General features: G+C 52.0%; 1 protein-coding gene across 1 annotated transcript in view; it reads right to left on the bottom strand.

Annotated features, from left to right (window-relative positions):
• ZC3H4 (zinc finger CCCH-type containing 4) overlaps positions 1 to 18,452 on the bottom strand; it is a 31,411-nt gene that overhangs the window by 9,958 nt on the left and 3,001 nt on the right. The window contains 9 exon segments of the mRNA XM_072920920.1: positions 811 to 920; positions 1,948 to 2,059; positions 2,795 to 2,893; positions 4,460 to 4,581; positions 6,340 to 6,433; positions 8,032 to 8,162; positions 9,110 to 9,317; positions 10,767 to 10,874; positions 12,332 to 12,563. Coding sequence (XP_072777021.1) covers positions 811 to 920; positions 1,948 to 2,059; positions 2,795 to 2,893; positions 4,460 to 4,581; positions 6,340 to 6,433; positions 8,032 to 8,162; positions 9,110 to 9,317; positions 10,767 to 10,874; positions 12,332 to 12,563 — 1,216 coding nt within the window.

The following is an 18,452-nucleotide window of genomic DNA, read 5'->3' as shown; positions in this document are numbered from 1 at the left end:
ACATGCAGGTGTGATCTGGGCCGTGCCCAGGTGTGCCCAGGTGTGCCCAGGTGTGATGTGAGGTGTGCCCAGGTGTGCCAGGTGTGCCCAGGTGTGCCCAGGTGTGCCCAGGTGTGCCATACCTTATCGAGCAGCTGTCGTGTGTCGTCGCAGAGCGGCGCGTGGGAGAACATGCAGGTGTGATCTGAGCCGTGCCCAGGTGTGATGTGGGGTGTGCCCAGGTGTGCCCAGGTGTGATTTAAGGTGTGCCCAGGTGTGGTTTAAGGTGTGCCCAGGTGTGCCAGGTGTGCCGTACCTTGTCCAGCAGCTGTCGGGTGTCGTCGCAGAGCGGCGCGTGGGAGAACATGCAGGTGTGATCTGAGCCGTGCCCAGGTGTGATTAAACCATGCCCAGGTGTGATGTGAGCGGTACCCAGGTGTGTGCCCAGGTGTGCCCAGGTGTGATTTAAGGTGTGCCAGGTGTGCCCAGGTGTGCCATACCTTGTCGAGCAGCTGTCGGGTGTCGTCGCAGAGCGGCGCGTGGGAGAACATGCAGGTGTGATCTGAGCCGTGCCCAGGTGTGATGTGAGCTGTGCCCAGGTGTGCCCAGGTGTGATTTAAGGTGTGCCCAGGTGTGCCCAGGTGTGCCCAGGTGTACCTTGTCCAGCAGCTGTCGGGTGTCGTCGCAGAGCGGCGCGTGGGAGAACATGCAGGTGTGATCTGGGCTGTGCCCAGGTGTGATGTGGGGTGTGCCCAGGTGTAATTTAAACCGTGCCCAGGTGTGCCCAGGTGTAATTTAAACCGTGCCCAGGTGTGCCCAGGTGTGCCATACCTTGTCCAGCAGCTGTCGGGTGTCGTCGCAGAGCGGCGCGTGGGAGAACATGCAGGTGTCGCCGTTGATGCAGTGTCCGGTGGTGTGGAACAACTTACACGGGAAATCCCGTGGGGACGTCAAGGAAAAACCCAAAAACGCCCCAGCTAGGTTTGGGGTGGGTTTGGGGGAATTTGGGGGGATTTGGGTGGGTTTGGGGGGGTTTGGGGGGATTTGGGGTGAATTTTGGAAGGTTTGGGGTGGATTTAGGAGGGTTTAGGGTGGGTTTGGGGTGGGTTTAGGAGGGTTTGGGGTGAATTTTGGTGGGTTTGGGGTGGATTTAGGTGGGTTTGGGGTGGGTTTGGGGTGAATTTTGGTGGATTTAGGGTGGGTTTGGATGGTTTTGGTGTGAATTTTGGTGGGTTTGGGGTGAATTTTGGAGGGTTTAGGGTGGGTTGGGGTGGGTTTGGGGTGGGTTTAGGTGGGCTTGGGGTGAATTTTGGTGGGTTTGGGGTGGTTTAGGGGGGTTTGGGGTGGGTTTGGGGCAGGTTTGGGGGATTTAGGGTGGGTTTAGGATGGGTTTTTCCCAGGTTTGGAGCACGTTTACCCCATGTTTACCCCCATGTTTAACCCGTGTTTAACCCGTGTTTAACCCATGTTTAACCTGTGTTTAACCCGTGTTTAAGCAGGATATCGTGCATGTAGGGGCAGCTGTCGGGGGCAGTTTCAGGGCAGGTTCGGGGCAGGTTCGGGGCAGGTTTAACCCGTGTCTAACCCGTGTCTAACCCGTGTTTACCCCATGTCTAACCCATGTTTAACCCATGTTTAACCTGTGTTTAACCCGTGTCCAGGCAGGATATCGTGCATGTAGGGGCAGCTGTCGGGGGCAGTTTCAGGGCAGGTTCGGGGCAGGTTCGGGGCAGGTTTAACCCGTGTCTAACCCGTGTCTAACCCGTGTTTACCCCATGTCTAACCCATGTTTAACCCATGTTTAACCCGTGTTTAAACCGTGTCCAGGCAGGATATCGTGCATGTAGGGGCAGCTGTCGGGGGCAGTTTCAGGGCAGGTTTGGGGCAGGTTTAACCCGTGTCTAACCCGTGTCTAACCCATGTCTAACCCGTGTCTAACCCGTGTTTAACCGTGTCCAGGCAGGATATCGTGCATGTAGGGGCAGCTGTCGGCCCGCGCGCAGTACCCCGTGATGTAGAACTTGCACAGCTCGCGCTTCTTGGGCAGCTCCACGTCGTGGCTGAAGTTGCAGTGATCGCCCTGAGGGGACACGGGGGGACAGGTGAGGGACACGGGACAGGTGAGGGACAGGTGAGGGACAGGTGAGGGACAGGTGAGGGACAGGTGGGACAGGTGAGACAGGTGAGAGACAGTTGGGACAGGTGAGGGACAGGTGAGAGACAGGTGAGACACAGGTGACATAAAGGTGAGATAAAGGTGAGACACAGGTGTGACACAGGTGTGACACAGATGAGATGAAGATGTGACACAGGTGAGATTTAGGTGGGATTTAGGTGCCCCCAGGTGCCCCCAGGTGTGCCCAGGTGCCCCCAGGTGTTCCCCAGGTGTGCCCAGGTGTGTCTGGGTGTTCCCCAGGTGTTCCCCAGGTGTGCCCCAGGTGTGCCCAGGTGTACCCCAGGCGTTCCCCAGGTGCCCCCAGGTGTATCCCAGGTGTTCCCCAGGTGTGCCCCAGGTGTTCCCAGGTGCCCCCAGGTGTCCCCAGGTGTGTCCCCAGGTGCCCCCAGGTGTGCCCAGGTGTGCCCCAGGTGTGCCCAGGTGTGCCCAGGTGTTCCCCAGGTGTGCCCAGGTGTGCCCAGTTGTTCCCCAGGTGTGCCCCAGGTGTTCCCAGGTGCCCCCCAGGTGTTCCCCAGCTGTGCCCAGGTGCCCCCAGGTGTACCCAGGTGTGCCCAGGTGTGTCCAGCTGCCCCCAGGTGTGCCCCCAGGTGTGCCCAGGTGTGCCCAGGTGTGCCCAGGTGTGCCAGGTGTGCTCCTTACCCAGGTGCACCTGCCCTCCAGGAAGTACTTGCAGATGACTTTGCCCTTCTTGTCGGCGGGCAGGTGAGCCTTGTCCTCCCGCCGGTACCCGCCCCCGTCCTGTGTGCCGCATTTGGGGCAAAAAAGGGCAAAAACGGGAAAAAAAGAAAAAAAAAAAGCTGGGCTAAAAATCCCGGGAATTTTGGGGGGAAAAATGGGGGATTTGGGGGGAAAAATCCCGGGAATTTTGGGGGAAAATGTTGAGATTTGGGGGGAAAAAAATCACAGGAATTTGGGGGAGAAAAGGGGGATTTTGGGGTGTAAAATGCCAGGAATTTGGGGGGAAAATGTTGGGATTTGGGGTGGAAAATGCCAGGAATTTGGGGGGAAAATCTTGGGATTTGGGGTGGAAAATGCCAGGAATTTGGGGGGAAAATGTTGGGATTTGGGGTGGAAAAAAATCCCAGGAATTTGGGCTGTCCTGGGACAGAAACCCTGGGAATTTGGGAAACCTGGGGCAGAAATCCCGGGAATTTGGGCTGTTCTGAGTCAGAAATCCCGGGAATTTGGGCAGTTTGGGGCAGAAATCCCGGGGATTTGGGCAGTTTGGGTCAGAAATCCCGGGAATTTGGGAAATTTGGGGCAGAATCCCGGGAATTTGGGCTGTTCTGGGACAGAAACCCTGGGAATTGGGAAACCTGGGGCAGAAACGCTGGGAATTTGGGAAATTTGGGGCAGAATCCCGGGATTTGGGACAGAACCCCGGGAATTTGGGAAATTTGGGTCAGAAATCCCGGGATTTGGGAAACCTGGGTCAGAAATCCTGGGAATTTGGGAAGTTTGGGTCAGAAATCCCGGGAATTTGGGAAACCTGGGGCAGAAATCCCAGGAATTTGGGAAATTTGGGGCAGAAATCCCGGGAATTTGGGACAGAACCCCGGGAATTTGGGCTGTTCTGGGACAGAAACCCCAGGATTTGGAAAATCTGGGTCAGAAATCCCGTGAATTTGGGAAACCTGGGTCAGAAATCCCGGGGATTTGGGCAGTTTGGGGCAGAATCCAGGGATTTGGGCAGTCTGGGACAGAAACCCTGGGAATTTGGGACAGAACCCTGGGAATTTGGGAAATCTGGGGCAGAAATCCCCGGGATTTGGGCAGTTTGGGACAGAATCCGGGGATTTGGGAGATTTGGGGCAGAATCCGGGGATTTGGGCAGTTTGGGACAGAACCCCAGGAATTTGGGCAGTTTGGGGCAGAATCCGGGGATTTGGGAAACCTGGGTCAGAAAACCCGGGAATTTGGGCACTTTGGGGCAGAAATCCCGGGAATTTGGGCTGTCCTGGGGCAGAAATCCCGGGAATTTGGGCAGTTTGGGACAGAATCCCCGGGAATTTGGGTTGTTCTGGGGCAGAAACCCCGGGAATTTGGGTTGTTCTGGGACAGCAACCCCGGGAATTTGGGTTGTTCTGGGGCAGAAATCCCGTGAATTTGGGAAATCTGGGGCAGAAATCCCGTGAATTTGGGAAATCTGGGGCAGAAATCCCGTGAATTTGGGAAATCTGGGTCAGAAATCCCGGGGATTTGGGAAATTTGGGGCAGAATCCGGGGATTTGGGCTGTTCTGGATCAGAAATCCCGGGAATTTGGGGCAGAATCCGGGGATTTGGGCAGTGGGGGTCGGGCTCACCCCCTCCTCGTCGTAGAACTCGTCGTCCTCGGTGCCGCCTTTGGCGCTGCGGCCGCGGCCCCGACCCCGACCCGGCCCCTTCCCGCCCCGGCCCCGGCCCCGGGCACGGCCCCGGCCCGGCCCTGCAACGGGATCCGGAGTGGGGTCAGGATTGGGGGGAATTGGGAATTTGGGGGGGGAATTGGGAATTGGGGTCGGGAATTTGGGGGGGGGATTGGGAATTGGGGTGGGAATTGGGAATTGGAATCGGGAATTTGGGGGGAATTGGGGGTGGGAATTGGGAATTGGGGTGGGAATTGGGAATTGGGAATTGGGAATTGGGGTCAGGAATTGGGGTGGGAATTGGGAATTGGGATCGGAAATTTGGGGGGGGAATTGGGAATTGGGGTGGGAATTGGGGTGGGAATTGGGAATTGGGGTCGGGAATTGGGAATTGGGGTCGGGAATTTGGGGGGGGATTGGGAATTGGGATCGAGAATTGGGGTGGGAATTGGGATTTGGGATTGAGAATTGGGGTGGGAGTTGGGATTTGGGATTGGAGAATGGGATTTGGGAATTAAGATTTGGGATTTGGGATGGGAATTGGGAATTGGGGTGGGAATTGGGGTGGGAGTTGGGATTTGGGGTTGGGAATTGGGAATTGGGGTTGGGAACTGGGGTGGGAATTGGGATTTGGGATTGAGAATTGGGGTGGGAATTTGGGGATTTGGGGTGGGAGTTGAGTTTGGGATTGGAGAATGGGATTTGGGAATTAAGATTTGGGATTTGGGATGGGAATTGGGAATTGGGATTGAGAATTGGGGTGGGAATTTGGGGATTTGGGGTGGGAATTTGGGGAATTGGGGTGGGAATTGGGAATTGGGGTGGGAATTGGGATTTGGGAATGGGATTGGGAATTGGGGATTGAGGTGGGAATTTGGGCTGGATTTGGGCTGGGATTTAGAGGGGATTTGTGTGGGATTTTGGGAGGGATTTGGGGTGGATTTGGGGATGGATTTTGGCTGGATTAGGCCTGGATTTGGGAGGGATTTTGGGGGGTTCGGGCTGGATTTGGGGGGGATTAGGGGGGGTTTGGGCTGGATTTGGGGGGGATTTGGGCTGGATTTGGGCTGTATTTTTGGTGGGGGAATTTGGGCTGTATTTGGGGGGATTTGGGCTGGATTTGGGAGGGATTTGGGGAGGTTTGGGCTGGATTTGGGGGGATTTGGGCTGGATTTGGGGGGGATTTGGGCTGGATTTGGGGGGGTTTGGGCTGGATTTTGGGGGGGGGAGGATTTGGGCTGGATTTGGGGGGGATTTGGGCTGGATTTGGGGGGGTTTGGGCTGGATTTTGGGGGGGGGGAGGATTTGGGCTGGATTTGGGGGGGATTTGGGGGTGTTTGGGCTGGATTTGGGAGGGATTTGGGGGTGTTTGGGCTGGATTTGGGGGGGATTTGGGGCGGATTTGGGCTGGATTTGGGAGGGATTTGGGGGTGTTTGGGCTGGATTTGGGGGGGATTTGGGAGGGATTTGGGGGGGGTTGGGCTGTATTTGGGGCGGGTTTGGGCTGGATTTGGGGGGGATTTGGGCTGGATTTGGGGGGGTTTGGGCTGGATTTGGGGGGATTTGGGCTGGATTTGGGCTGGATTTGGGGGGGGGGATTTGGGCTGGATTTGGGGGGGTTTGGGCAGGATTTGGGGGGGATTTGGGCCGGGATTTGGGGGGGGATTTGGGGCTGGGATTTGGGGGGAATTTGGGGGGGATTTGGGAGGGATTTGGGGGGGGTTTGGGCTGGATTTGGGCTGGATTTTGGGGGGGGGATTTGGGCTGGATTTGGGGGGGATTTGGGGGGGATTTGGGAGGGATTTGGGGGGGATCTGGGGGGCTGCAGCCGCTCTCACCCCGGCCGCGCTCCTTGCAGCGCCGGTACTGGGACAGCTCTTTGGCAAAGTCGTCGAAGTCGTCGTCGCCCATCGGCTCCTCGGGGTCACAGTACTGGGAACACCAAACCCAAATCAGCCCAAATCCACCCCAAACCCATCTCAAATCATCCCAAATCCACCCCAAATCAGCCCAAATCCATCTCAAATCATCTCAAATCCACCCCAAATCATCCCAAATCCATCCCAAATCCACCCCAAACCCATCCCAAATCCACCCCACACCTATCCCAAACCCATCCCAAATCATCCCAAATCATCCCAAATCCACCCCAAATCCACCCCAAATCAGCCCAAATCCACCCCAAATCAGCCCAAATCATCCCAAATCAGCCCAAATCAGCCCAAATCAGCCCAAATCCACCCCAAATCAGCCCAAATCATCCCAAATCAGCCCAAATCACCCCAAATCCACCCCAAATCCATCCCAAACCCATCTCAAATCATCCCAAATCCATCCCAAATCATCCCAAATCCACCCCAAACCCATCCCAAATCATCCCAAACCCATCCCAAATCCACCCCAAATCCCTTCCCCCAGGATTGGGGTCAGAATTCCCCCGGGGATTGGGGTCAGAATTCCCCCGGGATTGGGTCAGAATTCCCCCGGGATTGGGTCAGAATTCCCCCGGGATTGGGTCAGAATTCCCCTGGGAAGGGTCAGAATTCCCCCGGGATTGGGTCAGAATTCCCTGGAGAATTCCCAGGATTCCAGATCCATGGGATTGGGTCAGAATTGCCCCGGGATTGGGGTCAGAATTCCCCCGGGAAGGGTCAGAATTCCCCCGGGATTGGGGTCAGAATTTCCCCGGGATTGGGGTCAGAATTCCCCGGACAATTCCTGGGATTCCCGAACCGCAGGAAGGGTCAGAATTCCCCCGGGATTGGGGTCAGAATTTCCCCGGGATTGGGGTCAGAATTCCCCCGGGATGGGGTCAGAACTCTCCCGGGATTGGGGTCAGAATTCCCCCGGGATTGGGTCAGAATTCCCCTGGGAAGGGTCAGAATTCCCCCGGGATGGGGTCAGAATTCCCCCGGGATGGGGTCAGAATTCCCCTGGGAAGGGTCAGAATTCCCCCGGGATGGGGTCAGAATTCCCCCGGGATTGGGTCAGAATTCCCCCGGGATTGGGTCAGAATTCCCCTGGGAAGGGTCAGAATTCCCCCGGGATGGGGTCAGAATTCCCCCGGGATTGGGTCAGAATTCCCCTGGGATTGGGGTCAGAATTCCCTGGAGAATTCCCGGGATTCCAGATCCACGGGATTGGGGTCAGAATTCCCCCGGGATTGGGTCAGAATTCCCCTGGGAAGGGTCAGAATTCCCCCGGGATGGGGTCAGAATTCCCCCGGGATGGGGTCAGAATTCCCCCGGGATTGGGTCAGAATTCCCCGGGACTGGGTCAGAATTCCCCCGGGATTGGGTCAGAATTCCCCCGGGATTGGGTCAGAATTCCCCCGGGATTGGGTCAGAATTCCCTGTAGAATTCCCAGGATTCCAGATCCATGGGATTGGGTCAGAATTCCCCCGGGACTGGGTCAGAATTCCCCCGGGATTGGGGTCAGAATTCCCGGGGGATGGGGCCAGAATTCCCCGGACAATTCCCGGGATTCCCGAAGCCCGGAAGGCTCGGCATTCCCAGGGGATCCCGCTGACCTCCAGCTCCTCCTCGAAGGGCTCCTCCTCCTCCTCGGGGTCGCTGCGGGCGCGGGCGCGGCCCCGGCACAGCCCCCGGCCCCGCCCCGGGCCCCGGCCCCGGCCCCGGAACGGCCGGCCCCGGCCCCGGCCTGCCGACAGCGGGAACAAACGGGAATGACACCGGGAATGACGGGGAAAACAAGGGGGAAACAACGGGGAAACAACGGGGGAATAACGGGGAGATAACGGGGAAATAACGGGAGATAATGGGGGAAATAATGGGGAAATAATGGAGAGATAACAGGAAAAACAGGGAGAAAATGGGGAAATAATGGGGAAATAATGGGGGAAATAACGGGGAAATAATGGGGAAATAACGGGGAGATAACGGGGAAATAACAGGGGAGATAACGGGGAAAACAAGGGGGAAATAACGGGGGAAATAACGGGAGATAATGGGGAAATAACGGGGAGATAATGGGGAAATAATGGGGAAATAATGGGGAAATAACGGGGAGATAACGAGAAAAACAGGGAGAAAATGGGGAAATAATGGCGGAAATAATGGGAGATAATGGGGGAAATAATGGGGAAATAATGGGGGAAATAACGGGACATAATGGGGAAAATAATGGGAGATAATGGGGGAAATAATGAGGAAATAATGGGGAGATAACGGGAAAAACAGGGAGAAAACGGGGAAATAATGGGGGAAATAACAGGAGATAATGGGGGAAATAATGGGGAAATAATGGGGAGATAACGGGGAAATAATGTGAGAAATAACGAGGAGAAAACCAGGAATAAAAGGGAGATAACGGGGAAAACAATGGGGAGAAAATGGGGAAATAACGGGGAAATAATGGGGAAATAACGGGAAAAAACCGGAAAAAGATGGGAAAAAATGGGAAAAATAGAAAAATAAATGGGAAAAACAGAAAAATAAACGGGAAAAACGGGCGTCAATGGGAAAATAAATGCGAAAAATAGGGGGGAAATGATAAAAAATTGATTTTTTTTGGTTGTTTTTCGGCCTGTTTGGCTGGGATTTTTTTGCTTTTTCCCGTTTTTTCCCGTTTTTCCCGTTTTTCCGTACCTCGGGCGCGGTGTGTGCCCTCCTTGCAGCGCCGGTACTGGCTCAGCTCCTTGGAAAAGTCGTCCAGGTCGTCCCTGGGCGCCTCCTCCTCCTCCTCGGCCTCGAAGGGGCCGAAGGCCTCGGGCGGGAATTCCTCCAGGGAGCCCCCGAAGCCTTTGGGGTCCCCCTTGGGATGGGGCTTGCGGGGCAACTGGGAGTACTGGTGGCACTGGGAATGGGATGGGAGAGGTCGGGATCCGGAATTCCCGAAAATTCCCAAAAATTCCCAAAAATTCACAAAAATTCCCAGTGATTACACCCTTGGCATGGGGCTTGTGGGGTAACTGGGAGTACTGGTGGCACTGGGAATGGGATAGGACAGGTCGGGATCCGGAATTCCCAAAAATACCCAAAAATTCCCAAAAATTCCCTAAAATTCCCAAAAATTCCCCAAAATTCCCAGTTTTTATTCCCTTGGGATGGGGCTTGAGGGGCAACTGGGAGTACTGGTGGCACTGGGAATGGGATGGGAGAGCCTGGAACATGGAATTCCCTAAAATTCCCTAAAATTCCCAAAATTCCAGGGTAACTGGGAGTACTGGTGGCACTGGGAACGGGAGGGGACAGGTCAGGATCCAGAATCCCCAAAAATTCCCAGTTTTTATTCCCTTGGGATGGGGCTTGAGGGGCAACTGGGAGTACTGGTGGCACTGGGAACGGGATTGGAGAGGTCGGGATCCGGAATTCCCAAAAATTCCCAAAAATTCCCAAAATTCCAGGACAACTGGGGGTACTGGTGGCACTGGGAATGGGATGGGACAGGTCGGGATCCGGAATTCCCAAAAATTCCCAAAAATTCCCAGTTTTTATTCCCTTGGGATGGGGCTTGAGGGGCAACTGGGAGTACTGGTGGCACTGGGAATGGGAGGGGACAGGTCGAGATGAGGAATTCCAAAAAATTCCCAAAAATTCTCAAAAATTCCCAAAATTCCAGGGCAACTGGGAGTACTGGTGGCACTGGGAATGGGATGGGAGAGGTTGGGATGAGGAATTCCCAAAAATTCCCAAAAATTCCCAAAAATTCTCAAAAATTCCCAAAAATTCACAAAAATTCCCAAAAATTCTCAAAAATTCCCAAAAATTCCAGGGTAACTGGGAGTACTGGTGGCACTGGGAATGGGATGGGGCAGGTCGGGATCCGGAATTCCCAAAAATTCACAAAAATTCCCAAAAATTCCCAAAAATTGCAGGGTAACTGGGAGTACTGGTGGCACTGGGAATGGGATAGGACAGGTTGGGATCTGGAATTCCCAAAAATTCCCAGTTTTTACTCCCAGTAATTCCCAGTTTTTACTCCCAGTATTCCCAGTAAAACTCACGGAATAGGCCGGGCTGTATTCCCAGTTTTCATTCCCAGTTTTCACTCCCAGTATTCCCAGTAAACTCACGGGATACGCTGGGCTGTATTCCCAGGATTTCCCAGTGACCATTCCCAGTTTTCATTCCCAGTTTTTACTCCCAGTATTCCCAGTAAACTCACGGGATAGGCCGGGCTGTATTCCCAGTTTTCATTCCCAGTTTTTACTCCCAGTATTCCCAGTAAACTCACGGGATAGGCCGGGCTGTATTCCCAGTTTTCATTCCCAGTTTTTACTCCCAGTATTCCCAGTAAACTCACGGGATAGGCCGGGCTGTATTCCCGGTATTTCCGGTGTCCCTTCTCTCCGGGGCTGTAATCGGAGTCGTCGCTGAGATCCGAAAATTCCTCGCTGGACGAGGCGTGCCTCTGGAAAACCCGGAAAAGTCAGTCCTGAGCCCTTCCCAAATCCCCAAATTCCCAATTTTCCAGCCCTGAGCCCTCCCCAAATCCCCAAATTCCCATTTTTCCTGGGAAAAGTCAGCCCTGAGCCCTCCCCAAATCCCCAAATCCCCAATTTTCCAGCCCTGAGCCCTCCCCAAATCCCAGAATTCCCAATTTTCCAGCCCTGAGCCCTCCCCAAACCCCCAAATTCCCAATTTTCCAGCCCTGAGCCCTCCCCAAATCCCCAAATTCCCAATTTTCCAGCCCTGAGCCCTCCCCAAATCCCCAAATTCCCAATTTTCCAGCCCTGAGCCCTCCCCAAATCCCCAAATTCCCATTTTTCCAGCCCTGAGCCCTCCCCAAATCCCAGAATTCCCAATTTTCCCGAGAAAGTCAGCGGTAAGCCCTTCCCAAGTCCCAGAATTCCCAATTTTCCAGCCCTGAGCCCTTCCCAGATCCCCAAATTCCCAATTTTCCTGGGAAAAAATCAGCCCTGAGCCCTTCCCAGCCTCTGGAATTCCTGATTCTGGGATTTAAATGCTAAAAAATGGGTTTTTCCTGGAATTTGAGGAAAATTTTTAGGAAATTTGAGGGTTGGGACACAAAAAAAAAATATCAATCTTTCCTGGAACTGGAGGGAAATTCTTATGGAAATTTGGGATTAAGATGCCAAAAAATTGATTTTTCCTGGAATTTGGGAGGAATTTTCAGGAAATTTGTGACTTGAGACACAAAAAAATGGATTTTTCATGGAAATTGGGGGGAATTTTCAGGAAATTCAGGACTTTAGACACAAAATATGGATTTTTCCTGGAAATTGAGGGGAATTCTTATAGAACTTTGGAATAAAGAGATCAAAAAATAGATTTTTCATGGAACTTGAGGGGAATTTTAGGAAATTCGTGACTTGAGGCACAAAATAAAAGGATTTTTCTTGGGATTTGAGGGGAATTTTCAGGAAATTCAGGACTTGAGAGATAAAATATGGATTTTTCCTGGAAATTGGGGGGAATTTTAGAAAATTCAGGACTTGAGACACAAAATACGGATTTTTCCTGGAAACTAGGGGGTAATTTTAGAAAATTCAGGACTTCAGACACAAAATACGGATTTTTCCTGGAAACTAGGGGGAATTTTAGAAAATTCAGGACTTGAGACACAAAACATGGATTTTCCTGGAAACTGGGAAGTATTTTAGGATAATCCGTGCCTTGAGGCACAAAAAAAAAATGATTTTTCTTGGAATTTGATGGAAATTCTCAGGAAATCCCTTATTTAAACCCCCAAAAAAAGGATTTCTCCTGCAACCTGAACAAATTACACAAAAACCCCATCGTTAAATCGCAAAAAAACCAGATTTCAGCCGTTTCTGATGGGAAAAAACCCCGGGAAAAAGCCGTTTTTCCCCCCGAAAATTCAGGAAAATTCCCGGAAATTCTCACCCTGTGCTTGGATTTCCTCCTTTTCTTGGCCCTCCTCTTGTCCCTGTCCCGGTCCCGGTCCCGGTCCCGGTCCCGGTCCCGGTCCCGGTCCTTGCGGCGTTTGCGCTTCAGCCGCCGGTGGGCTCGGTCCTGGGGGGATCCGCTGCGGCGCCGCGAGCGGGACCGGGAGCTCGGAGCCGCCTCCTCGGCGCCGTCGTCCTCCAGCTCGCCCTCCTCCAGCTCCCCGTCCTCCCTGCGGGGGGAAAAGGGAATTTTCCGTGAAAAAACGGGAATTTTCCGTGAAAAAATGGGATTTTTCGGTGAAAAAACGGTGAAAAAATGGGATTTTTCGGTGAAAAAATGGGATTTTTCTGGGGAAATGTAATGGGGTTTGGAGATGGAAATGGGAATTGTGGATCAACCTGAGGCTCCCTGTAATCCCTGCAAAAAAACAGGAATTTCCAGGATTTTTGGGGAAAAAATACGGAAAAAATGGGATTTTTTGATGAAAAAATGGGATTTTTCGGCGAAAAAACGGTGAAAAAATGGGATTTTTCTGGGGAAATGTAACGGGGTTTGGAGAGGGAAATGGGAATTGTGGCTCCTCCTGAGGCTCCCTGTTCTTCCTGGAAAAAAATTGGGAATTTTATGGGATTTTGGGGAAAAAATACGGAAAAAATTGGATTTTTCGGCGAAAAAATGGGATTTTTCTGGGATTTTTTGGGGAAAAAATGGGATTTTTCTGGGGAAATGTAATGGGGTTTGGAGAGGGAAATGGGAATTGTGGATCCTCCTGAGGCTCCCTGTTCTTCCTGGAAAAAAAAGGGAATTTTATGGGATTTTGGGGGAAAATGGGATTTTTCTGGGGTTTGTCCTGCTGGGAGAGTGAGCGGGACCGGGAGCTCGGAGCCGCCTCCTCGGCGCCATCGTCCTCCAGCTCGCCCTCCTCCAGCTCCCCGTCCTCCCTGCGGGGGGAAAAGGGAATTTATGTGAAAAAACGGTGAAAAAATGGGAATTTTCCGTGAAAAAATGGGATTTTTCGGTGAAAAAATGGTGAAAAAATGGGATTTTTCGGTGAAAAAATGGGATTTTTCTGGGGAAAACCAATGGGGTTTGGAGAGGGAAATGGGAATTGTGGATCCTCCTGAGGCTCCCTGTTCTTCCTACAGAAAAACAGGAATTTCCAGGGTTTTTGGGGAAAAGATATGGAAAAAATGGGATTTTTCGGTGAAAGAATGGGATTTTTTTGGGGAAAAATGGGATTTTTCGGCGAAAAAACGGTGAAAAAATGGGATTTTTCTGGGGAAAACCAATGGGGTTTGGAGAGGGAAATGGGAATTGTGGATCCTCCTGAGGTTCCCTGTTCTTCCTGGAAAAAAATTGGGATTTTTCTGTGATTTTGGGGGAAAAATGGGATTTTTCTGTGAAAAAATGGGATTTTTCGTCGAAAAAATGGTGAATAAATGGGATTTTTCTGGGGAAATGTAATGGGGTTTGGAGAGGGAAATGGGAATTGTGGATCCTCCTGAGGCTCCCTGTTCTTCCTGGAAAAAACCAGGAATTTCCCGGGTTTTTGGGGAAAAAATATGGAAAAAATGAGATTTTTCGGTGAAAAAATGGGAATTTTAGGTGAAAAAATGGGATTTTTCTGGGATTTTTTGGGGAAAAAATGGGATTTTTCTGGGGAAATATAATGGGGTTTGGAGAGGGAAATGGGAATTGTGGCTCCTCCTGAGGCTCCCTGTTCTTCCTGGAAAAAAACGGGAATTTCCTGGGTTTTTGGGGAAAAAATACGGAAGAAATGGGATTTTTCGGTGAAAAAATGGGATTTTTCTGGGGAAAACCAATGGGGTTTGGAGAGGGAAATGGGAATTGTGGATCCTCCTGAGGCTCCCTGTTCTTCCTGGAAAAAAATTGGGAATTTTATGGGATTTTGGGGAAAAAATAGGGAAAAAATGGGATTTTTTGATGAAAAAATGGGAGTTTTCGGCGAAAAAATGGTGAAAAAATGGGATTTTTCTGGGGAAAACCAATGGGGTTTGGAGAGGGAAATGGGAATTGTGGATCCTCCTGAGGCTCCCTGTAATCTCTGCAAAAAAACAGGAATTTCCAGGATTTTTGGGGAAAAAATACAGAAAAAATGTGATTTTTCGGTGAAAAAATGGGATTTTTTGGTGAAAAAATGGGATTTTTCTGTGATTTTTTGGGGAAAAAATGGGATTTTTCTGGTGAAATATAAATGGGGTTTGGAGAGGGAAATGGGAATTGTGGCTCCTCCTGAGGCTCCCTGTTCTTCCGGGAAAAAAACGGGAATTTTATGGGATTTGGGGGGGAAAATGGGACTTGCTGGGGAAAAAATGGTGAAAAAATGGGATTTTATGGAAAAAATGGGATTTTTTTGGGAAAAATAGGATTTTTCTGGGGAAAATGGTGAAAAAATGGGAATTTATGGGGGAAATAGGATTTTTCTGGGGAAAATGGGATTTTTTTGGGGAAAATGGGATTCTTTCTGGGGAAAATGGTGAAAAAAATGGGATTTTATGGGGAAAAATGGGATTTTTTTGGGGAAAATGGGATTTTTTGGGGGAAATGGTGAAGAAATGGGAATTTATGGGGGGAAATAGGATTTTTTTGGGAAAAATGGGATTTTTCTGGGGAGAAACGATGGGGATTTTTTTGGGAATAATTCCCAATTTGTGCTTTACCAGCGAGGGGAACCTGGGCACACCTGGGGACACCTGGGGCACACTTGGGCACAACTGGGGCACACTTGGGACACACCTGGGCACACCTGGGGACACCTGGGCACAATTGGGGCACAGCTGGGCACACCTGGGGCACACTTGGGACACACCTGGGCACAGCTGGGCATACATGGGATACACCTGGGCACAGCTAGGATACACCTGGGCACAGCTGGGGCACACCTGGGATACACCTGGGATATACCTGGGCACAGCTGGGCACACTTGGGCACACCTGGGCACACCTGGGATATACCTGGGCACACCTGGGCACACCTGGGATACACCTGGGCACACATGGGATATACCTGGGCACAGCTGGGGCACACCTGGGATACACCTGGGCACACCTGGGATACACCTGGGCACACCTGGGATACACCTGGGCACAGCTGGGGCACACCTGGGCACAGCTGGGGCACACCTGGGATACACCTGGGCACACCTGGGATACACCTGGGATATACCTGGGCACAGCTGGGATACACCTGGGCACACCTGAGATACAGCTGAGCACACCTGGGCACAGCTGGGACACACCTGGGACACACCTGGGGCACAGCTGGGACACACCTGGGACACACCTGGGGCACAGCTGGGACACACCTAGGCGCACCTGGGATAACCCTGGGTGCACCTGGGCACACCTGGGGCACACCTGGGGCACACCTGGGCACACCTGGGCACAGCTGGGATACACCTGGGCACACCTGGAATACACCGGGGCACACCTGGGCACAGCTGGGATATACCTGAGACACACCTGGGCACAGCTGGGACACACCTGGGCACAGCTAGGATATACCTGGGCACAGCTGGGATGCAGCTGGGCACACCTGGGGCACACCTGGGGCACACTTGGGACACACCTGGGCACACCTGGGGCACACCTGAGCCCACCTGGGCACAGCTCGGCACACATGGGATATACCTGGGCACACCTGAGATACACCTGGGCACAGCTGGGGCACACCTAGGTGCACCTGGGATAACCCTGGGCACAGCTGGGGCACACCTGGGCACAGCTGGGATAATCCTGGGCACACCTGGGCACAGCTGGGCATACCTGGGATACAGCTGGGCACACCCGGGACACAACTGGGCACATCTCAGATACACCTGGGCACACCTGGGCAGAGCTGGGATAACCCTGGGCACACCTGGGGACAGCTGGGCACACCTGGGGTACACCTGGGCACACCTGGGCATACCTGGGGGCACAACTGGGGCACAGCTGGGCACACCTGGGCACACCTGGGATACATGTGGGCACATCTCAGATACACCTGAGCACAACTGGGACACACCTGGGCACAGCTCGGCACACCTGGGGACACCTGGGGCACACCTGAGACACACCTGGGCACACCTGGGGACAATTGGGGCACACCTGGGGCACATTTGGGGACACCTGGGCACAACTGGGGCATATCTGGGGACACCTGGGGACACCTGGGGCACACCTGGGGACACCTGGGACATACTTGGGGTACACCTGGACACACCTGGGCACACCGGGCGAGAACTGGAGACACTTGGGGACACCTGGGGACAATTGGGGCACACCTGGGCACACTTGGGGACACCTGGGATACACCTGGGCACAACTGGGCACAACTGGGACACACCTGGGGCATACTTGGGGTACACCTGGGCACAACTGGGCACACCTAGGCACAATTGGGGCACACCTGCGGACACCTGGGCACAACTGGGGCACACCTGGGCACAGCTGGGATACACCTGGGCACAATTGGGGCACACCTGGGGCACACTTGGGGTACACCTGGGGACAATTGGGGCACACCTGGGGACACCTGGGGCACACCTGGGCACACCTGGGGCACACCTGGGCACACTTGGGGACACCTGGGGACAATTGGGGCACACCTGGGGCACACCTGGGCACACCTGGGATACACCTGGGCACACTTGGGGACACCTGGGGACACCTGGGGCACATCTGGGCACACCTGGGGACACCTGGACACACTTGGGGCACACCTGGGGCACACCTGGGCACACCTGGGGGCACGGGGCAGTGTGAGGTGCTTTTTACCACCTTTTTGGATGATTTTCACACACTTTTCCGGTGATTTCCACCAACTTTTCCACGGCCGGGGTGGAAATTCCCGTTCCAGCTCGGGGTGTTGCACCTGGGAACGTCCCTTTTTTGGGATTTTTTGGGATTTTTGGGGTTTTTTTGGGAACTGTGTGCTTTTGTGACTTTTTTTGGGGGGGTTTCTGCTTGGTTTGGGACACACCGGGGGGGATTTCCACGTTTAGGGGAGAAAAGGCACCAAGAAAATACAAAATTCCACATTTTCCACCCATTTCCCACCCATTCCCCACATGGAAATGAAGCCCAGCTCCCCAAAATTCCCTGGATTTGCCTTTTTTTCCCAGGAAAACCCCCCAAAAATCCCTGGGATTGGTTTTTTTTTTAAAGAAATATCCCCAAACTTCCTTTTATTTGCTTTTTTTCCCCTAAAAATATCCCCAAACTGTCTGGATTTACATTTTTCCCCCTAAAAATACCCCAAAAATTTATATTGTCCCTTAAAAATACACCTAAAAATCCCTTATTTCACCTTTTTATCTAAAAACAGCCCCAAATTTCCTTTATTTCTCGTTTTTTACTAAAAATAACCAAAAAACCTCCCTCCTTTCACTTTTTTTTTTCCTAAAAATCCCCCCAAATCCCCTGGATTTACATTTTTATCCTAAAAAATATCCCCCAAACTCTCTTAGTTACCCTTTTCTTCCTAAAAACAACTCCAAACTCCCTATATTTACCTTTTTCCCCCTAAAAAATACCCTAAAAATTCTCTTTTTTCCCCTAAAAACACCCTAGAATTCACTTTTTCCCTCTTAAAATATCCCCAAATTCCCTTTTTCCCCTACAAAACTCCCTGGATTTCCCTTTTTTCCCCCAAAAATTCTTTTTTTTTCCCCTAAAAATCTCCTCAAATTCACTTTTTTCCCTACAAACACCCCAAAACTCCCTGAATTTACCATTTTCCCTACAAATTCTCCCCAAACCTCCCTAATTTTACTTTTTTTCTGTTTTTCTCACATTTTTGGATTAAATTACCCAAAAAAAAAGGGAATTCAAGAAATGGCTCCGAATTATTGCGATGAGGGGGCACAAAAAGAGGGAAAAGGGGATTTTTGGGGGCAGATTTGGAGATTTTGGAACATTTCAAATCCCTGCAGGGACCGCCAAACCTCCTGATCCAAATTTGGGGGGGATTTTAAGGAAAAAAATGGAATTTTTAGGAGGAAATGAAGAACTCATTCAGGACCATTCCCCCCAAAAAGATCCAAAAGGAGCTAAAATCCCCCAAAATAGGGGTTAAACCAACCAAGCACCTAAATATCACTAAAAAAGGGCTAAA

The sequence above is a fragment of the Taeniopygia guttata genome, chromosome 34 (genome assembly GCF_048771995.1).
Source record: "Taeniopygia guttata chromosome 34, bTaeGut7.mat, whole genome shotgun sequence".
NCBI lineage: Eukaryota > Metazoa > Chordata > Aves > Passeriformes > Estrildidae > Taeniopygia > Taeniopygia guttata.
The sequence above is the reverse complement of the archived record's forward strand: the minus strand, read 5'-3'. Positions and strand labels throughout refer to the sequence as shown.